The 22,185-nt window shown below is 39.7% G+C and overlaps 2 protein-coding genes across 5 annotated transcripts in view; one reads left to right on the top strand and one right to left on the bottom strand.

Moving 5' to 3' along the window:
• The window catches only part of ARMH3 (armadillo like helical domain containing 3), a 179,057-nt gene that overhangs the window by 108,597 nt on the left and 48,275 nt on the right, over positions 1–22,185 (top strand). The gene's annotated exons all lie outside the window — the stretch shown is intronic.
• LOC116643888 (cytochrome c oxidase assembly protein COX20, mitochondrial-like) lies at positions 1,269–1,782 on the bottom strand. The gene has a single exon (XM_032422952.1). It carries the CDS (start codon positions 1,500–1,502, stop codon positions 1,353–1,355), a length of 150 nt encoding a protein of 49 aa, XP_032278843.1. The 5' UTR covers positions 1,503–1,782; the 3' UTR covers positions 1,269–1,352.

Below are 22,185 nucleotides of genomic sequence, written 5' to 3'. Positions count from 1 at the left end.
GAAGGGATCAGAAATACAGAATGATATTATTTGCAACCTGACATCAGGGGCAACACTGGAACTTAGGCTGTCAGCCTGCATCTTGGCATTATTGTTGGGAAAATAGTTCAGATGGGAAGAATTTATGTTTTCCATCACTTCCAGCCCTTTGAGATGTTTGACTGTGAAACTTTGGCTTTATTATTTTATTACTCTGTCTTCTTGCCATTATTTTGGTAAAGGAGAATGTGCCCAAAAGGAATATGCATATAACTGAAAAGATACTAATCAGTGTTTTTTTGTTTTTTTGTTTTAAGATTTTATTTATTTATTTGAGAGAGAGAGAGCGCATGAGATGGGGGAGGGTCACAGGGCAGGCTCCCCACTGAGGGGGAGCTGGACATGGGGCTCAATCCCGGGACTCCGGGATCATGACCTGAGCCGAAGGCAGACGCCCAACCGATTGAGCCACCCAGGTGCCCCACTAATCAATGTGTTCTTATCTCTGATTGGAGGGATTATAGGTATTCTTAATTTTTTTCTTACATTTTAAATTTATTAAAACATTTGGCTGTGGATTTTTTTTTAGATGCCCTTCATTTGGCTGAAAAAGGTCCCTTCTATTCCTAGTTTTTTAGTGTTTTTTTTAATCATGAAAAGGTGTTGGATTTTGTCAGTGTTTTTTCTGTGTCTGTTGGGACGATCATGTGGTTTTTGTTTCTTATTCTATTGATATGGTTATATTACATTAATTGATTTTGAGATGTTAAACCAGCCCCACTTGGTTATGATGTATAATTCTTTTTATATGTTGCTGGTTTCAGATTGCTAGTATTTTGCTGAAGATTTTTGTGTCCTTATTCATCAGCGATATTGCTCTGTAGTTCTCTTTTCTTGTGGTCTTTGTCTGGTTTTGATATCAGGGTATTGGTAGCCTTATAGAATGAGTTGGGGAAGTGGTCCCCTCTCTTCAGTGTTTTTGAAAGACTATTTAGAGGATTGGTATTAATTCTTTAAATCTTTGTATAGTTCATCAGTGAAGCCATCAGAGACTGGGCTTGTTTTCACAGGTAGTTTTTTAAAATAGTAATTGAAGAGGCGCCTGCTTGGGTGGCTTAGTCGGTTCAGCATCCAGCACTTGATTTTGGCTCAGGTCATGATCTCAGGCCTGCATCAGGCTCTATGCTGGGTGTAGAGCCTGCTTAAGATTCTCTATCTCCCTCTCCCTTTGCCCCTCCCCCACGTTCTTTCTCTCTCTCAAAAAAAATTAGTAATTAAATCTCTTTGCTTGTTATATAGCTATGTTCAGATTGTTGTTTCTTCTTGAGTCAGTTTCGGTAATTTGTGTCTTCCTAGGAATTTCTCCATTTCATCTAAGTTGTCTGTTGGCATACACTTTGTATTCCTTCTCTGGCAGTTCTTTCCTGGATTCTTAGCTTTGCGTAATTATACCTACAATGGAACCAGCATCCTAAGGTCACCAAGATAAATCCTCCTACTCCAGCATCACATGATCTTCTCATTCTACTAGTTAACAAAAAATGTCCAAGGCCAGCTCAGCAGATCCTAATGAACCATACAGTATTGAATCCTGTGCACAGGGAATGTTTTTGGCATATAAAATTTCTAGGAGTTTAAAGGGCTTCCCCTTGGTGAGTTTGCCATGCTCCAGTGAGGTGGCCGTGGGCTCCAGTGCCCAATTTTTATTGTTGAATTGTCTCTGCCTTCATTTGTCATGACGTATCTTTTTTTCATTCCTTTACTTTCAACCTATTTGTATCTTTGAATCTAAAATGCCTCTGATGGATGGCATATAGTTGGATCTTGGTTACTTTATCTAGTCTGACAGTCTCTGCCTTTTGATTGTGTTATTTGTTCCATTCACATTTATTTTTATTTATTTATTTATTTATTTTTTAAAGATTTTATTTATTTATCAGAGAGAGAGAGAGAGAGACAGAAGCAGGCAGAGGGAGAAGCAGGCTCCTTGCTGGGCAAGGAGCCTGATGTGGGACTCGATCCCAGGACCCTGGGATCATGACCTGAGCCGAAGGCAGAGGCTTAACCGACTGAGCCACCCAGGCATCCCTGTTACATTCACATTTAATGTTGTTTTTGATATAACTGGACTTACGTCTGACATTTCACTTTTAGTTTGTTATGTGTCTCATGTTTTTTGTGTTCCCTCTGTACCTTCTTAACTGCTTTCTTTTGCATTAAATGAATATTTTCCAATGTAGCACTTTGATTTCTTTAATGATTTTTTTCACTATTTTTTTTAGTTGTTTCATTAGTGATTGCTGTAGGGCTTACCATGTACATCTTAACTTACTGGAATTAGAACTGTTTATATTTATACTAAATTCCAGTGAGATACAGAAATATCACTGTAGCTCTATCTAAATAACATACACATGCAACACTCACTATACTAAACTTTATTTGCCAAAAAGTACACTGAAAAGGAGAATTTCATGTATTTCCTGAGAAGGTAAGGATGCATTAGAAACAGGACCATAATTTTGTTCATTTTATCATGTCTGGAGCTAAGACTAGGTGCGAGTGGGGGAAAAGTCTATATGTGGGGGAAAAGTCTGTATTTAGAGTTTTTTTTGTTTTTTTTTTTAAAGATTTTTTTAAATTTATTTGACAGAGAGAGATAGTGAGAGCAGGAACACAAGCAGGGGGAGTGGGAGAGGGAGAAGCAGGCTTCTTGCTGAGCAGGGAGCCCGATGTGGGACTCGATCCCGGGACCCCGGGATCATGACCTGAGCCGAAGGCAGACGCTTAACGACTGAGCCACCCAGGCGCCCTGTATTTAGAGTTTAGATACATTTTGTTTGTGAGAGATTTTCTCACATGTAGGTATTAAACACAGCATTCTAGATCCTGCTCCATTTTTTGGTGAGCTACTAACCTACAGCTAAAAATGTATAGAGAGCTCATTGGCTCTTGATGCTTCCATGTTGAACTTTATAACAAAGAAAGAGTATGGTACAGAAGTAACAGCACTAATTGGTAAACACTCGTTTTGGAGGTATATAGCTTTGAGAGAAGGACATAGTACTTTGATGTGGAATGGATAAAGGAGTTGGTTAGGTGTGTGCATTTATGTCTGGAGTCAGTGTTCATTTGTGGAAAATATTCTTTTTTTTTAGATTTTTATTTTTTTAAATTTATTCATTTATTCAATAATTTATTTATTCAGAGAGAGAGAGAGAGAAAGGCAGAGGCAGAGGGAGAAGCAGGCTCCCTGCAGAGCGGGGAACCCGATGCAGGGCTCGATCCCAGAATCCTGGGATCATGACCTGAGGCGAAGGCAGACGCTTAACTGGCTGAGCCACCCAGGCACCCCTGTGGAAAATATTCTTGTCCTGTGCCCCATCTTTTGCATCTCATTTTCTTCCACCAGTGTGGGTCTGCTGACTGTGGCTTATTTTTGTTGGCTCAGATAAGGGACTGTTTCTGGAGTATGACTCCTAGGAGAAAAGAAGTCAACCTTGAATTCAGCCCTCTATCCTGAATCAAGCTGTTAGACTGTAAAATAGAAGTACCTGTTTAGTGGGTTCCAGGTGCATGCTCTGAGAGTGTCACTTGAGGCCTCCCAGGTGTGGGCCCTCACCTTTTGTAAAGGCTAGGGTTTTATAGGATTGTGAATAGCCAACTGGAGGAAACTTGTAAGGGTGAGTTAGTTGGAAAAGATCTTATATATATATATCTGGTGACCTAACTTTGAATGTTGTTTTAGAAAACAATTAGACAATCTTTTTACTTGTTAATTACATTGATATTTTTCTCTTTCTTAATGAATTATGTCAAGTACTTACTTGAACATATTGGAAGTGGTTTGGAGGGACTGTATTTGTGACTGAGCCAGTGATACCAGAGTAGCTGCTTCCTGGTGACTAGAAGTAATTAAGAGTCCTGGGCCTTGAGGTAAGTTGAAAGGGCTTGATTCTTAGCAGACAGCTGCAGGTGAAATTGCTGAGAGCACTGGAGAAGAAATGTATGATTGTCAGTTTCCTCCAGAATGTTCTAGCTCTTGGTCCCATGTGTGTGAGTGAATGACCCCCAGGGTAGGAGAGCAAATTCTCTCCTCAATTTTTAGGTTCACAGTCTAACAACATTCTTTGTTTCTCCAAATGTGTATCTACACAGCAAAGGCCTTTGGTTCGCACTTGTTGCACTAATAGTTAATTGGATCTCATACCTATAATTTTATGGTGTGGTAAATTAACTTTAGGTTTTAAACTTAGCATTGACTTTTTTATGGGTATCAGAGATGAGCCATCTGATTTAAGTCCTTTATTCTGCTAATCTTTTAGTCAGTAGGTCCTACCCTATGCTTTTTTCAGTTTTTTATTAGGTAAGCATCAAAAACCTGGGAAGAGAGAGATTCAGAGAAAGAATGAATGAGAGGAAGTGTGGTGTGTTTGTGTGAGATTGACTTGGGATCTTTTCTTTAGAAGCCTCTGGTTTTGGGGTGCCTGAGTGGCTCAGTTGGTTAAGCGTCCGACTCTTGATTTCAGCTGAGAAAACGATCTCAGGACCCTGAGATCGAGCTTCACATTGGGCTCCATACTCAGCACAGAGTCTGCTTTGTCCTTCTCCCTCTGCTCCTTCCCCTTCTCGCTGTCTCAAATAAATAAATAAATAAAATCTTAAACAAAAAAAAAGAAGCAGCAGCCTCTGGTTTTAGGAGCATTTTTTAATTCTTCTGTTTCTGTTACAGCTCCCTTGTCTTTATAGCTGTTTCTAAATGCTAGGAGTTGAGAACCAGAGGGGCAGTCAGGGTGACCTAGAATTGCTGCTCTGTCTTAGTAGGTCAGGAAGAAAGGTATTTGACTCGTTTTATAGTAGGGCTATTGCGGTGGGAAGGGACTAGAGTCTAGCAGTCCAAAGCCTATTATTCCTGGGCTTTTGCTTTTTCCCAGCCAGCTCTTCTCATCCTCTGGATCTCTGGAGATGGCCTGCTTTTGCTGGTACAGCTATCCTTGGTCCTTTAGGGACGTGCTGCTCCCTAATTATTATTGATCCCAAGGTAAGACAAAAAGTTTCATTTTCACCTGAGGAATGGTTGGTTTCTTTTTTTCTTCTTCAAAAGGAACTCTTGCTAGAAAGTATAGACAGTTAATCATGACTTAGTTCACAAAATGCTGGTTTCTAATTGTAAATTCTATAAATCCTAGTCACAAATGGGATCAATAGGCATAATTTAGGTCCCTAATTCCTTTCTTTCCATCCCATATCTAGGGCACTTAAAAAAGGAGTCTTTTTAAATTGTGGGCAGTTCTTCATCTTATCCCTTAATTTTCCTTCTCCATTTTTTCTTTCCTAAAAGTCAGGCTGGAACTCTGGTCAATTAACTTAGGTATTCTAATCATGTAGAACACAGTAGATTGTTAATCTACTAGTGCGTTGAGGAAGCCATTACTATTGGGTGGTAATATATTATCCTGTCAGCAAACACAATAGGCATCTCTTCAGCAGATGAAACTTTAGTTTTCTTTGAATATTGTGAACAAAAACAGGAGTGTTGGGGTGGTAGGGATGGGGTGGCTGGGCGATAGACATTGGGGAGGGTATGTGCTATGGTGAGCACTGTGAATTGTGTAAGACTGTTGAATCACAGACCTGTACCTCTGAAACAAATAATACATTATATGTTAAAAGAAAAAGAAGAAGATAGTAGGACGGGAAAAATGAAGAGTGGGAAATCGGAGGGGGAGACGAACCATGAGAGACTATGGACTCTGAGAAACAAACTGAGGGTTCTAGAGGGGAGGGGGATGGGGGGATGGGTTAGCCTGGTGATGGGTATTAAAGAGGGCACGTACTGAATGGAGCACTGGGTGTTATACGCAAACAATGAATCGTGGAACACTACATCAAAAACTAAAGATGTATGGTGATTAACATAACATAATAAAATAAAGGGAAAAAAAGAGGAGTGTTTTTGGCTCATAGGAACGTAATCACTCTAAATTCTCAGATTTATACCAGAATGCCAGGTACCATACCTCCTCTTTTCTACTGGACTTTGATCTTGCAGATTAGCAGTGCCAGGATCACAGAATCTTGAAAGCTGAAAGAACTGAAGAGGCCATCTCCTCTGGTCTCCTTCCCAAAGCATAAATCTTACTTGTTGGGGTCATATCCAGCCTCTCCTTGAACACTTAGTGAAATAGTGCTTAATACTTTAGGCTATAGATTATTCAGTTTTTTAAATGATGAGAATTTTGGGGTACCTGGCAGGCTCATTTGGTGGAGCATGCAACTCTTAATCTCAGGGATGTTAAGTTCAAGACCCACATTGGGTGTAGAGATTACTTAAAAAAATAAAATCTTTAAAAAAATGATGAGAATCTATTCCTCATGTTGGAATCTTCCTCTTTATAACCTGAACCTTTAGATGCAACACCAAAAAAAAAAAATGCGCTGTCTCTTCTACGTACTATCTTCTTCAAAGGGCTAAAATGTATACTCCTGCTCTTCTGTAGTATCCTTTCTTCCTTCAATTGTTCATCATATGTCATGGTTTTAAAATCTTTGGCATACTGTGACTGTCTTTTAGACATATTCTAACTTCTCAGTTTACCTCCTAAAGTATGGTGTTAGGGCATGCCTTGTACCAAATAAGCATTCAGTAAATGTTTATTGGATTGAATGACACCTAGAACTGGATCCGGATATGATCTGAGTAGTTTAGATTAGTAGGAGACTGTTAGCACCTGGGATCTGGACACATTTTATTTGCAGGCTCCATTGTGTTAGTTTTTCAGCAGCTGAATTGCATTGTTGGTCCATAACAAGCTTAGGTCCCACGGAAACCTTCAAATCTGCTTGAAGTGACCTGCTCTCAAGCTAACTCTTCCCCGCCCCCATCCTTAAATTATTAAGTTGGTAGTGGTGTTTTGAGTGGTGGTGGTTGTTTATTTGTTGTTTGTTTTAAAGATTTATTTATTTGAGAGAGAGCGCGTGCATGTGTGCACAGAGTGGGTAGAGGGGGAGGGGGAAGGACAAGCTGACTCCCTGTTGAGTGCAGAGCCCAATGCAGGGCTTGATTTCATGACTCTGAGATCATGACCTGAGCTGAAATCAAGAGTCAGACGCCAACACCTAACCAACTGAGTCACCCAGGTGCCCCTGTTTGTTTGTTTGCTTGTTTTAATGCTACCTGTTCATTATAGAAATTTTAAACAATGCAGAAAAGTGCAAAGAACAAAGTAAAGTAAAATCATCTAAAATCTTACCATTCAGAGCTACTACAACTGTGTTGGTGAATCTCTTGAACATCTCCAGTTGATCTTTTCTTTAAACTAACCTAAATGAAACTCTTTATCCTTATTAAATGTGTCTTGTTCATTGCAGCTCGTCATTCTAGCTTATCAGGATAATTTTTGAGTCCTGATTATGTCATTCTATGTATTGGTTTTCTTTTGCAGCTTTGTATCATCAGCACATTTGATAAATATGCCTTCTAAATTTTTGTCCAGATGCTTTGATCTAATCCTGACTCTGTACTGATTTGGTGGATGATTTGGGAATATTTTCTCCCCTTTCTGGGTTTTGGCTTGCTGCTCTTATATAAAATGGCCTCAAAGACTGGAAAAAAACCTCCTTAAGAATCAACTGCAAAGCTCTTTGTAAAAAATAAATTTGTGAAGAAAAAACTGTGGGTGGGGAATCATCAGCCAGGGCCAGACTAGAAAAATAAAATCCTTTTATAGAAAAATCAGGGACGACAACCTTCATAGAATGGTTCAAATCTTCCTCTGTCCTCCTACTCTCCTAAAATCCCGGGAGAGGGATTTACCAGTTGAAATAAAGAAATTAAATTAAATTTTTAAAAAAGGGAGAAGAATAAGAAGGAAAAAAGATCGCAGCAAGCATTAGTTCTTCTTATGTTGAGAAATTAGAACCTAACAGGTAGAGAACAATGAAGAGGCAGTTTAGAGTAAGGTCAGGTGGGAGGGCTTTACTGAGAAAGAAGATGCTCTTTACTGTTTTCTCTTTTAATTAGTAGTAAGCTTGGTGGTCACAGTAAAGGCTCTTCTGAGTTGGGGTCCATGGGGAGAGAAAAGTGTGAAATTCACTGCTGCCTGTTATTTGTCCTCTAAACAAGCCTTGCCTTGTGCATTGCATTTCCCCGGGGTTCTTAAAGAAGGTGTGTGATCATCTAAAACTGAAACTGAGGCAGTGTTTTAAGCTGGCAATTAATGACATGGTAAGAATTTTTAGCTTCAGTACATTAATTGTTAAATGAATTGTGTCTGCATTTTACTGTCATTTTACTGTGATACCAGCCTAATTATAAATATAGTTTTACATAGTGGAAGATAATAATAAGCAGAATTATGCACTCAGTGATCAGACTTCAGGAATTTCTAACACTGAAGAAAGTGTTCTTCTTAAATTGTCTCTTGCTGTTCTTTTTATGTAGGTTTTGATTAATTTTATCTCGATTATACATTTCTCCCTGGGGCCCAGATATTATGCATGCTTTAGCAAAGTGGGCTCCTATTGTAAGAGGTTTAATGAGATCTTTTGTTCTAATTGGTTTCTATGTAATTTCTTTTAAACCAATAACATGTGAGTGGGGTGTCAAACACAGGATGTGATAATGCGTTTTCACTGCCCTGTACACCAATGAACATTAATTTCTCTCTCATTTGACATTATTTTCATATGATGAAAATTCTCAATCTTAAAGAAGTTCCAGATACAGTTGGTTCTCATTGGTCTCTCCTCTCCTGCATTTATGTTGGTGACACCCCTGAAAAGGCAGCAGGATAACCTACCTATAGTTGGAACTCAGTCTGGGTAGAAGAGAGTGGAAGACTTCTGACCAGGGTTTTGACTGTACATCATCTTCCTTATGGGATAATTTACTAGATGGGATTCAGGTAGGGATGGATTAAAATCTGTTCCTTTTGCCCATTTAATTGGAATTAATTTCCTACTTAAAAAATATGAACTATTTGACAAATTCTAAAGAGTACTATATTAATGTATATTTATAATAAAGCTTGATCCTAAAATGAGTATCTGTGAGCCGCTCACTTTAATAAATAGAATGTTACCAACTTATTGAAAACCTATCTTTGTTTTTTTTTAATTGCGGTATTAAATATAGTAAAATGTGCAAAATCATAGACAAAATCAATTAGACAACTTTTTACATATGTATATACCTATGTAATACCATCCAGGTCAAGACTTAGAACATTTCCATCACTGCAAAAAGTCCCTCATGACTCTCCTTTTCCCCAGAATTGTGCACTTTTCTGACTTCTCTGACCATAAATTAGTTTTTCCTGTTCTTGAGTTTCATATAAACAGAATCATATAATAGATCCTCTTTTGCACCTATCTTCTTGCATTCAATATAATGTTTTCGAAATTCATCCACTTTGTGTATATTAGTTCATTCCTTTTTTAAAAAATTTAAACACTTTTAAATTGTAAGAAAGATGAAATTTACCATCTTAATTGTAGGTATACAGTTTAGTAGTGTTAAGTGTATTCACATTGTTCTACAACAGATCTCCAGAGTTTTTTCATCTTGCAGAACTGAAACTGTATACCCATTAAACAACAGCTCCCCCCAGATCCCCCTCCCCCAAGTCCCTGGCAACCACCATTCTACTTTCTGTTTCTATGAATTTGACTACTTTAGATACCTCATATAATTGGAATCATATTTGTCTTTTTGTGACTGGTTTATTTCACTTAGCATAATGGCCTCAAAGTTCATGTTGGAGCATGTGACAGGATTCCCTTCCTTTTTAAGGATAAATAACATTCCATTGTATGTATAAACCACATTCTGTTTATTTGTTTATCTGTTGGGCACTTGGGTTGTTCCACCTTTTGGCTTTTGTGAAAAATGCTGCTGTGAACATGGATGTGCAACTATCTAGTATCTAGTAGTTCATTCCTTTTTATTGCTGAGCAGTATTTTATTATGTAAATAAACCACAGTTAATTTATTTGTTCTCCCCATTTCATCATCAGTTGGATTCTCTAAGCCTCTAGTCTAATCTTCTGTGCCTCTTTCTCTTTTGCTCTCTTCCCTGTGTTCATTCCCTTCACTGGCACCCTCAACACCTGAAGAATAAAATTTAAGCTCTGGGGGCGCCAGGGTGGCTCAGTCAGTTAAGCGTCTGCCTTAGCTCAGGTCATGATCTCAGGGTCCTGGTATCTGCCCGAATCGGGCTCCCTGCTCAGCAGGGAGTCTGCTTCTCCCTTTCCATCTGCCTCCGACTCGTGCTCGCTTTCTCTCTCTCTCTCAAATAAACAAACAAATAAATAAAATCTTTTAAAAAGATTTAAGCACGGGTGGCTCAGTCTTTAAGCGCCTGCCTTCGGCTTAGGTCATGATCCTAGGGTCCTGGGATTGAGCCCCGCATTGGGCTTCCCGCTCAGCAGGAAGCCTGCTTCTCCGTCTCCCTCTGCCTGCCGCTCCCCCTGCTTGTGTTCTGTCTCTCTCTGTCAAATAAATAAAAATAAAAATCTTAAGAAAAAAATTTAAGCTCTGTAGCATGGCATACAGTGCCATTCTTTTTTTTTTTTTTTAAAGACTATTTATTTGAGGGCGCCTGGGTGGCTCAGTTGGTTAAGCGACTGCCTTCAGCTCAGGTCATGATCCTGGAGTCCCTGGATCGAGTCCCACATCGGGCTCCCTGCTCGGCAGGGAGTCTGCTTCTCCCTCTGACCCTCCCCCTCTCATGTGCTCTCTCTCATTCTCTCTCTCTCAAATAAATAAATAAAATCTTTAAAAAAAAAAAAAATAAAGACTATTTATTTGAGAGAGAACACAAGCAGGGGGAGGGGCAGAGGGAGAGCAGCAAGCAGACTCCCTGCTGAGTGGGGAGCCTGTTGTGAGGCTCGATCCCAGGACCCTGAGATCATGACCTGAGCCGAAGTCAGATGCTTAACCAACTGAGCCACCCAGATGTCCCCAGTTCCATTCTTAATATGCTTTCTGGCCTCTCTGTCTTCATCGCAGCTATGCCAGACCACCTAGAGTTCTCTGGACAAAACAGAGACACTTACAGTTCTCTGGACAAATTGTTTCATACTCCTGACACTATATATACATACATACATTTTCTCCCTGACTTGGATGTTCTTCCCCAACTTGTCAGCTTACCTCCTGAAACAGTACACCTTGATTACTGCTTCATCCACAGAGCCAGGCCTAGCCATACTACAGTAGTAACTCTCTGCTTGTCTGTCTTCTTTACTAGGCTGGGAGCTCTTTGAAGACAGGCAGCATCCATGTCGAACTCAGTAACACAGTACCTGTGTTCAGTAAACATCTGTTGAATATAGATCTACAAACAGAGTTCCGCTTTCTTAGACAAGTGGGTGTTCAGGATACCGGCTGGGCCTGATCTGGAATGGGCTGGAAGTAATAGTACTTCAGTTACTGTTGGGCTGTTGGAGGGAGCCCATAGGACAATTCAGAGACCGCATTTCAGAGAATCACTGAACAGAAATGTCTGTTAGGCTCTCCAGAAGAGAAATGGACTGAAGGGCAGAGTGGAAGAGTTCAGAAACAAATTGTAGGTGTAAGCCAAGGATAATAGAGCAAAAAGGTTTGGAGAGGAGGGTAAGGTTACAATCTAGAGGAAAATGCCCTGGGCCAAATAGGATATCTACAACAGCTTTTCTCAAGTTGTGAGTACAGTCAGGATGAAGTGTGAAAAGCCTGACTTTCTCTGTACAGTTGAAGAAGTATGGAATGTTTCATGGGATCCAGCATTGGAGGTCAAGCAGATCAGTAAAGAGAAAACCACTTGATGCAGCCAGCAAATGCCCGGGACTCTATCAGGTGCTTTAACTTATAGGAGTTTGCTAAAAAAAAAAAAAAGAAAAAGAGAGCGATCCCTTCAAGACTAGTACATAAAGGGAAAAAAAAAAAAGCCAGAGATGGGAATATTAAAGGAAAGACTTACAAGTGCCATGAACTTCCTTGGCAAAGAAAAGGACAGTTCTTCTAGTCTCAAATATAGCCAAGCAGAGAGGGTGGCTGGGAAGGAGGGGATATGAAGATAGTTTCTTGGACTTTCTTAGCTAGTGTGTATCACTCTGTCTTTGAAAATTGAGGCCCTTCAAAAAATCAGTCTGTTGCTATTCTTCAAACTGGTGAAGCCTGTTGGGGCCTAGGGAAAATGATCATTGTGGTAGGAAGGGAGGGAGGGAGGGAGGATGGAAGGAAGGGAGGAAGGAAGGAGCCAAGATTTCTTTGAGTTAAATTTCACTGCATTGGTATGTACCCCCCCACACACCCACCACCACCCTTTATTTGTTCTGAGATCAACAGCTCTGTTTCCCCCTGTTGTCAGTTATTGAGGATCCTGTCTTTGGGTTTTGGTAATATCTATGACCCATAATTGTCACTCCTAATGCTAAGTGTTTTTTTTTTTTTTTCATGAGTCATTTAGCAATTATTTACGGATTTCACTAAATTGACCTAGATTTAGAACTCTTGCAGTTAAGACCTCCATGCCTATTGACATGTACTTCAGCCCCATAACCCTTAGCTCTTTGGGTGCTCAGGGACTGTAATTTGATTTGAAAAGCTCAGTATTCATTTTCACCAGAAATCAGTGTTATACTAAAGCTGACAATTCATTGTCTCCTGGATAATTTTGAGTCTGGATAACAAATTACAGTTTGGGATACATTACAGATGATAAATGTGACTTCCTTAAAGGGAAATCCATTTGTTTTGCTTAGTGTTTCTGTGATTAATTACTTGCCAGATTAAATTGCTCCATAAAAATGCATAGTATTTTATTCGATTGCTCTTCATGGTGATTAATTAGGCCATACTGTTACTTTGTATGTTAATTATGCTGACATTTTTTTTTCTCTTCTCTAGTTTAATTAATACAGCATATTTTTGAAAGATTGTTCTTCCTAAGATAGTATCCCATCCCAGAAACAAAGCCCTGTGTAGCTTTTAGGCTGGTATTAGAGGGTAATACCTCAAGGTTTCTGTGTGCCCTCTCTTGATCCTTGTATGTATCTTTGATTTGCAGAAAGTACACTAACTGCAAATGAGTCAGTAAAAGCTCTGTTTGGTTTTCCTGTAATTATTAAAGGTGAGATACTGAAGATTCTTGGCTCAATTGAAAAGTGATTAAGAACATAGAAGAGAAGCTACTGGTGCAAGATGTAAAACAAGTGTAAAGCTAAATGGTAGTGTGTGGGGGAAGAAGGAGTTTGTTTCTTAGGATGCTGCAGGGTGCCAGTGAGGAAATCAGGCATATTTAACATTTTTATTAATGATCTAGGGCTGAAAGTAAAAAACAACAACAACAAAAAAACTGTTAATGACATTTGTAAGTGATACTGATTTGGAGATGTTTCCTGCACCCAGGAGGGCAGAGAAATTATATAGATGGACCAAGAAGAGAAGCATCAGAGAAATAGCATCACAGCTATTCTGTTGGGACAATGCATTATCTGCTTTACAGAAATAGTGTACCTAGAACCAGGCAGATATTTTCAAAAGTGGATCTCCCAGCAGTCCACTCCTAGATATTTACCCAAGTGAAATGAAAACTTGGATTGAACAAATGTTTACAGTGGCTTTATCCATACATTCTCTGAAAACTGGAAATGACCCAAATGACCCTCCACTGAGGATTATGAATAAACAAACTGTTGTCCACCCATATAGTGAAATACTACTTAGCAATAAAAAGGAAAGAACTGATGCATGCAACATGTATGGGTTCAGTTGCATTATGCAGTATGAAAGAAACTTGACGCAAGGCTACATAGTGGGGTACCTGACTGGGTCAGTTGGTGGAACATGGGACTCTTGATCTCGGGATTGTGAGTTTGAGCCCCACATTGGGTGTAGAGATTACTTTAAAAAAAAAAGGCTACATAGTGTATGATTCCATATATATGACTTTCTGGAAATGGCAAAATTGTAGGGACAATTCAGATCAGATCAGCATGGATTGGGAGGAGGGGCAGAGAGGAACTTTTTGGGTGATGGAACTGTTCTGTATCTTGATTGCAGTGTTGATTACATGACTGTATGCATTTTTCAAAACTTGTAGATTATACATTAAAAAGGGTAAATTTTACTAAATGCAAATTATACCTTAGTTTTAAAATTAGGGGGTAAATGTCTTCACAAGGAAGAATAGGAAATTCCAACTTTTGACCATCACTACTGTACCTTATATGTGGCAACTTTTTTGAAAATATTTTGAGTAACAGGAGCTAGAATTGGAGGACTTGAATTTTCTTCATGGTGCTTCTAAATTCCAAGGGTTTTTATTTATTTTTGAGTGGAAGCAGAGGGAGGGTGGGTTGTGGTGGTTTTCCTTAGGTGTTAGTATTGTATAAAAGAGGGTTGTTTTGAAAAGAAATCAGAGGTAAGGAGCTCTTAGACCTTGTTGATAGCCGTTGGACATAGATAAGAGGATCTTTTCCCCAGTTTATGGGTTGAATCCAGTTATTTGAGGTGGTGTGGATTTAGTTTTAGTTTTTATTTACTTGTTCTGTCTAGGCCCTCCCACTGTTGAATTGTTATAAGACCCAAATAGTGCCCAGAGATGTTTCTGTCCCAGAGCTAACCTCAGAGACAACTTCCATACCTCTCTGCTTTTGGACTGGAACAAAAAGCTTTGTCATGCTCCGGGTTTTATAAAGCAGGTTTGTACAAGGTCAGGGACCTAGGGATAGGTGAACCACAAGTGCTAAATCATTGCTGATAGCTGTTGTGTCTTTTTCCTCCCTTCCCCCCATGTCTCCAGTGATACGAACTGTGTGTATAGTGCTTGCTTCTCATGTCCAACTTGGAGCACCTCCCTGAATGCCATACTAGTCAATATCTATTCAGTATCCCTAAAAATAGACCAGTGGGGAAAATTATATAGTGGTAGAAAGTATACAGTGCACTACTTGTAGCAGTAATACTCAGTCCAGTTCTGTGGCTGCACCTTAGCGTGCTAACTGCTGAGTACCCCTGAGCAGATGTGTGGCCATCATTCTGGCCCAGATTGAGCAGATTACATTTAGTAAAGTGCTGATTCTGAGTGACTTGCCGAGCAAATGTCTCTGGGTCTTTCATTGTTTTCAGCCGAATGATTTTCAGCACTGGACCTGAAGGGGCTTCGTGGCCCCCAACCAAGACCCCATCTGTTAAAACTTTATATTGATTTGTATCTCTTATTTTAAAAAATCTGTTCCTTCTCCTCCTCTTAGTGTGATAAATAATGTAGATACACTAGATGAAGTCTGCTATTGGAGCAGAACTCTAATCATTTTGCTTAGGGTTAAACTAAACTAATTTAATTAGAAATGGGACTTTCTCAAATAACCATCTATATCAAGTAGCTTATTGTTTTCTAATTCTGACTTAGCATGTTCACCAGTACTTGCAGGGTATAGCAAGTAGCAATTAAAACACTGTAATTAACCTGGTAAAAAAGGAAAACTTTTGGTAGGGAAAGAAATTATAAGATGACATATAAAATTTTTGACTGGATAAATAGGTAATAATGAAACACTGTGGATAAAGTCTTATGTTAGCAGTGTATCATGTCTTTTTTTTTTTTTTTAAGATTTTATTTATTTATTTGAGAGAGAGAATGAGAGAGCATGAGAGGGGGAGGGTCAGAGGGAGAAGCAGGCTCCCCGCTGAGCAGGGAGCCCGATGCGGGATTTGATCCGGGACTCCAGGATCATGACCTGAGCCGAAGGCAGTCGCTTAACCGACTGAGCCACCCAGGCGCCCCTGTATCATGTCTTATTACTGCATTTTTATGCCCATTGTGTCCAAAAAGGATTACGGCGTAGTTTACAGTAGACACATAGCGCTTCATCCAGGCGGGAAATGCACGTCTATCTTAGCTAACTCTTAATTAGTCAGTAATTACTTATTATGTATTTCCTGTGTACCAACTCTGTGCCCTTAGCTCCTGACCTGCATTATATAGATGGTACCCCATGGCAAGACTTCATAGGGTAAAATGCCATTACAGTTAAGACTTTGGAAGGACATCTGAAGGCCCAGGTACAGTCATGTTGTACTGAGATAGAATGTGACCAGGGTAGCGGGGCTCCCACTGTAGCTCCTTTGAAAAGCTCTAAGAGATGACAGACGACTGCTTACCATCATTATTTGCTTCCAGACAGTTTCTGAAATGTTTCCTCCCTCCTGTGCAGTCATGAAAGTCACTCCAGGAAGGAAGAGTCCGCATTAAGCACTAAACCAAACAGGAGTGTTGAGCACATTTACCCACTGGAGTGTAGGGACCTTTGACTTTGTTTAGTCAAGATGGATGTTCTTACTTCTGTTTGACCTTTCAAGCGAGGGCTTTCTCCTAGAGCAAGGAAATCCCCTCCCCCACCTCTTGAGAATCCTTCCAGAGATAATATGTACATGTAGAAGTATGTTTTGTTTTAGGATTTTTGTTTGTTTATAGTCATTTGAGAAATGCAAAATTTGACATCTAACCCTGATAAAAATTCCCAGCATACTAGGAATAGAAGAGAACTTCCTTAAGCTGATAAAGGACATCTATGAAAAACTTAAACAGCTATCATACTAAATGGTGAGAGACTGAATGCTTTTTCCCTAAGATCAGGAACAAAGTGGGGATGTCTGCTCTCACCACCTGTATTCAACATTGTGCTGGAGATTCTAGACAGTGCAGTTAGGCAAGAAAAAGAAACATAAGGCATCTAGATTGGAAAGGAAGACATAAAAGTGTCTTTATTCTCAGACAACGTGATTGTCCAAGTAGAAAACCTGATGGACTTTACAAAAAGCTGCTAGAATGAGTGAGTTCAGTGAGGTTGTTTTCCCCTTGGTAGTAAATTCCAGAGATGAAGTTTGGTTGTAATTCTTCCTGCTAGTGTCAGCAGCAGTCCATCAAATACAGCATTTATTTATTCACTAAAGACTAGATATTTTGAAGAGAATTTCAGCCTTTAGTGTTTTTAAGTTACCAGGGCCCCATCATTGTAATGATTTTTTACGTTCAAGTATAGACCACAGGAGGAGCAAGGGGAGCAGTAACGGGAAACATTTGCAGCAAGTTCTAAACAGCATGGTCCAATATAAGTATATTATAAGCTGCATAGAACTTTATTTTCCAGCAGGTGAAATTAATTTTAATAATATGTTATTTACCCAGTGTACTCCCAAATTATCTTTGCAACAAATAATATAAAAATTGTTACTGAGATATTTTATATTCTTAGTATGTTTTATATATTAAGTCTTTGAAGTCAGGTGGATATTTTACACTTACAGCACATTTCAATTCAGATGATATATTTTCATTAGAAATATTTGATCTCTATTTAGATTTCATATAATTTACAGTTGAAAAAGTAGAGTCATATACCCAAGTTATACCTGAGATAGAATGTGACCAGGATAGCTGTGCTCCCACTATACTTAAAAGTTTTCCAGTAACTGGGGTGCCTGGGTGGCTCAGTCAGTTAAGCGACTGCCTTCGGCTCAGGTCATGATCCCAGGGTCCTGGGATCGAGCCCCGCGTCAGGCTCCCTGCTCAGTGGAGAGTCTGCTTCTCCCTCTCTCTCTGCCTACTTGTGCTCTCTCTCTATCTCTCTGTCAAATAAATAAATAAAATCTTTAAAAAAAAAAAAAAAGTTTTCCAGTAACTGAACTGCATACCTAAAAATCGTTTCCCTTTAACATTTGCATCCACATTGGTAAAACTGATTCGTCTTTTTTAGAATTTATTTGACTTCAAAGCTACATCTGTCCAGATTAAGGAAATTTGTTAACATCAAATTCAGAGAGGTATGGCATAAAATAGTTGTGGCAGTTCTAAAGTTATCAATATCAACAAAGCATTTTCTAAAAATTTCTCGTAGTTTTTGCCACTAGTTAGTGCTGTCAGTTACAATTAGAGACTTTGGCTCAGGTCATGATCTCAGGGTCCTGGGATCGAGCCCCTCTTAGGGCTCCTGGCTCGGGGCGGGGGAGTCTGCTTGTCTCTCTCCCTCAGCCTCTGCCCCTCCCCCCACTCATGCTCTTTCTGTCTCTCTCTCAAATAAATAAAACATTCAAAAAAATGTATTATCATTGATCTTATGAAAAGTTTTTTTTTTTTAAAGATTTTATGTATTTATTTGAGTGAGACAGAGAAAGCACAAGTGGGGGAAGGGCAGAGAGAGAGAGCAGCAGACTCCACGCTGAGCAGGGAGCCCGACATGGGGATCAATCCCAGGACCCTGAGATCATGACCTGAGCCGAAGTCAGATGCTTAACTGACTGAGCCACCCAGGCACCCCTTATGAAAAGTTTCTATTTTAACATAAATACCTGGCCAGGTAGGTCACAAAATAAGCTTTTGCTTTTCTTGGAGCTTCAAATTTAACTCATTAATTAAAAAAAAAGTTTTTAATTATTGAATACTTGGCAAGCATTCCTTTGTTTCAAAAAGATCTTGAGTTGAAAATAACAGTATAATAAATATTTTTTGTAAAACTTCTCACCTGAATCGATGAGCATCAGCAAAGAATTCAGGATGATTATAGTCATTGTCATTAAATTCTCTCAGCTGCTTCATAAACTGGCAATGTTCATAGCTTTTTTGCAGGTATATACTAAATGATTTTAGCAGCTGTATCCATGGCATTTATAGAATCTGCTTCAGAAAACTGTGCACAAATATTTTTAATTTGTACCATGCCGTAGAATGAGCAGAGGGGAAACTTCAGTTTTGTTTTAAAATGACAGGGGCGCCTGGGTGGCTCAGTTGGTTAAGCATCTGACTCTGGCTCAGTTCGTGATCTCAGGGTCCTGGGATCGAGCCCCTCATTGGGTTCCCTGCTCAGTGGGGAGTCTGTTTGTCTCTCTGCCCCTTCCCCCATTTGTGCTCTCTCTCTCTCAAATAAATAAAATCTTCAAAAAAATAAAATAAAATGACAGTAAGTGCTGGACTTTTGACCTACATAGCTGGAGCACCATACATGTGATGGAATTTTTTTTTTTTTTAAGATTTTATTTATTTATTTGACAGAGACACAGCGAGAGAGGGAACACAAGCAGGGGGAGTGGGAGAGGGAGAAGCAGGCTCCCCGCAGAGCAGGGAGCCTGATGTGGGACTCGATCCCAGGACCCTGGGATCATGACCTGAGCCGAAGGCAGTCGCTTAACCGACTGAGCCACTCAGGCGCCCGGAATTTTTTTTTTTTAAATCTAGTCAAATTTGGGGTGCCTGGCTGGTTCAGTCAGTGAAGCATGCAACTCTTGATCTCAGGGCTGTAGGTTTGAGCCCCATATTGGGTGTAGAGATTACTTACAAACTTTTAAAAAATTTAATCAAATTCTTCATTGACAGATGTAGAAGATTAAAAAGTATTTATGCCAGGGCGTCTGGGTGGCTCAGTGTTCAACTCTTGATTTTGGCTCAGCTCATGCATGATCTCAGGGTTGTGAGATTGACCCCTATGTTGGGCTCTGCCCTGGGTGTGGAGCCTGCTTAATATTCTCTCTCCTCCCCCCACCCCCCCATCTCTCTCAAAAAAAAAAAAAATCTGTGCCATGAGTTCAGATTTTAAAATAGGCTGCAGATTGACTAGATTTCTTTGTGTATTTGGAAGTTCTTCGAGACAAAGTGTACCCAGAATATTGATGTATTAATTGAGCAGTATCATCCAAATCTAAAGAAAAGTACTTGTAATTTTTTTTTTTTTTTTAGTACTTGTAATTTAAAACATTTTGAATCAGTTGACCCTTGATATCATTAGAAATGTCTTATATCCTGCGGGCAAATTGCTTGGTGGTTTAATTGAAGATCTTTCACTTTTTATAAAATGGTTTTTTTTTAGTCTTTTCCTCTCCTCAGTAGAGGATGTAGAGACAAGGGGCAGAGACACAAGCATCCTCAGTTGAATGTCCATAGCTGAAGTAATTTCTTTTACCATCTCTCCATTTAAAAAATGGTATAGTGACCAAAGATACAAGCTCAGATCGTATTAAAAATTATTAAAATTTTTTGGGACACCTGGGTGGCTCAGTCAGTTAAGCCTCTGCCTTCGGCTCAGGTCATGGTCCCAGCGTCCTGGGATCAAGTCCCACATTGGGCTCCTTGCTTAGCGGGGAGCCTGCTTCTCCCTCTGCAGCCTCCCCCGTTTGCTCTCTCTCCCCACGGCCTGACAAAAAAAGAAAAAAATCTAAAAAACAAATTATTAAAATTTTCTGTTGGACATTTAATTCTGATTTCAGACAACCTGTTTTGCTAATTCATTTGTATTTTATTTATTTAGTTTTTAAGATTTTATTTTATTTTTTTAAGTAGGCTCCACGCCCAGCATGGAGCCCAATGCAGGGCTTGAATTCATAATCCTGAGATCAAGACCTGGGCTGAGATCAAGAGTTGAACACTTAACCGACTGAGCCATCCAGGCACCCCTAAGATTTTATTTTTAAGTATTCTCTCCACCCAACATGGGGCTCAAACCTACAACCCTGAGATCAAGTCACATGCTCTACTGACTAAGCCAGCCAGGTGCCCCTATTGATTCATTTTTAATGTTTTCATGTTAAGAAGAAATTTCTGGGGTGCCTGGATGGCTCAGTTGGTTAAGCCATAGACTCTTGGTTTCAGCTCAGGTCCTTATGTCATGGGTCATGAGATCCAGCCCCAAGACGGCCCCCTCACTCAGTTGGGGGCCCACTTGAAGATTCTCTCCCTCTGCCCCTCTCCCCGCTCACCTGCTCACACGCATGCGCCCGCGTGCTCTCTCTTCCTCTCAAATAAATCTTCAAAAAAAAAAAATCTTACTTTACATATATTTGCTGACATTTCTTAATAGTGTTTCCTTTATTATATTGAAAAGTGTTTTACACAACAAACACGTTTTTCATTTTGCCTTGCTGAAGCAAATTGCAGTTGCCATTCATCATGAAACTAGCAGTATACCTTCTTCCAGTCTCTCTCTCTTTTTTTCTTTTTTTTTTTACTGTTTCGACATAGTACTATCATCTGCATCTCCAGTCAATTCTGCATCAGTAGTATGCCTTCATTTTAAACTTAAAAAAACTGTTCCTGGGGGTGTCTGGGTTCCTTAGTTGGTTAAGCGTCTGCTTTAGCTCGGGTCATGATCCCAGGGTCCTGGGATTGAGCCTGCACCCCCCCAGTACCCCACCCCCGGTCGCGCTCCCTGCTGCTGGCCTCTCCCTCTCCTCCCTGTTTGTGCTCCCTCACTGTCTCTGCCTCTGCATCTGCAAAAAAAAAAAACTAGAAACAATTTAATTACAGTTTTTTTAAAAGATTATTTATTTGACAGAGAGAGAGCACAAGTAGGCAGAGAGGCAGGCAGAGGGAGAGGGAGAAGCAGGCTCTCCACTGAGCAGGGAGCCCGACGTGGGGCTCGATCCCAGAACCCTGGGATCATCACCCGAGCTGAAGGCAGCCGCTTAACCGACTGAGCCACCCAGGCACCCCTAATTACAATTTTAAAACATAAATATTTTACTCTAATTACCAATTCTGATTTTATGGTATCACCGTAACTCAGTGGTTCTCAACTGATATGATTTTGTCTTCCAGGGGATATTTGGCATGTTTCAGTATTCACCACTTGGGGAAGTGGGGGGAGTGCTACTGGCATCTGGTAGGTAGAGACCAGGGATGTTGCTAAACATTCTACAGTGCTCAGGACAGCCACCTACAACAAATTATCCAGCCCCAAATATCAGTAGTGCCGAGGTTAAGAAACCCTGCTGTCTGCATAAAATATTAAATAAATACATTAAATTGTTTAATTCTTGCAGAGTAAGTCATTTGAACTGAATCAATCCATTAACATCAACTAGTTTGGTAATGTGTTTATTTGTAGTACTAGAAACAGCGCACATGGCTGACATGCACTATAATAACAGCAATAATATTGTATACAGTGCAGTGATTAAAGTGAAATGTAGTCCTTCCTAACAAAGCTGTATTTAATGGAATAATACTTTACACTGCTTTCATTTTTTTAATTTAAATTAATTAAAATAAAAGTTCAGTTCCTCAGTTGCACTAACCACATTTCAAGTGCTAAGTAGCCACATATGAATCTCCTAGAACAGTTCTAGACATGATGGGTTGACTAACACCCATCCTCACTCTGTAGGGCACAGGGTGGGGACAGTTGACTCCTTGCTCACCTTAGGGTTTGAAATGGGGCATTTTAACCTGG

This window comes from Phoca vitulina, unplaced genomic scaffold (assembly GCF_004348235.1).
Source record: "Phoca vitulina isolate PV1807 unplaced genomic scaffold, GSC_HSeal_1.0 scaffold28, whole genome shotgun sequence".
Classification (NCBI taxonomy): Eukaryota; Metazoa; Chordata; class Mammalia; order Carnivora; family Phocidae; genus Phoca; species Phoca vitulina.
Note: the sequence above shows the minus strand (reverse complement) of the source record. Positions and strands in the feature narration are given on the sequence as shown.

Coding starts and splice junctions, on each gene's coding strand:
- LOC116643888 (XM_032422952.1), bottom strand. CDS start 1,502: ATGAGAAGATCATGTGATGCTGGAGTAGGAGGATTTATCTTGGTGACC.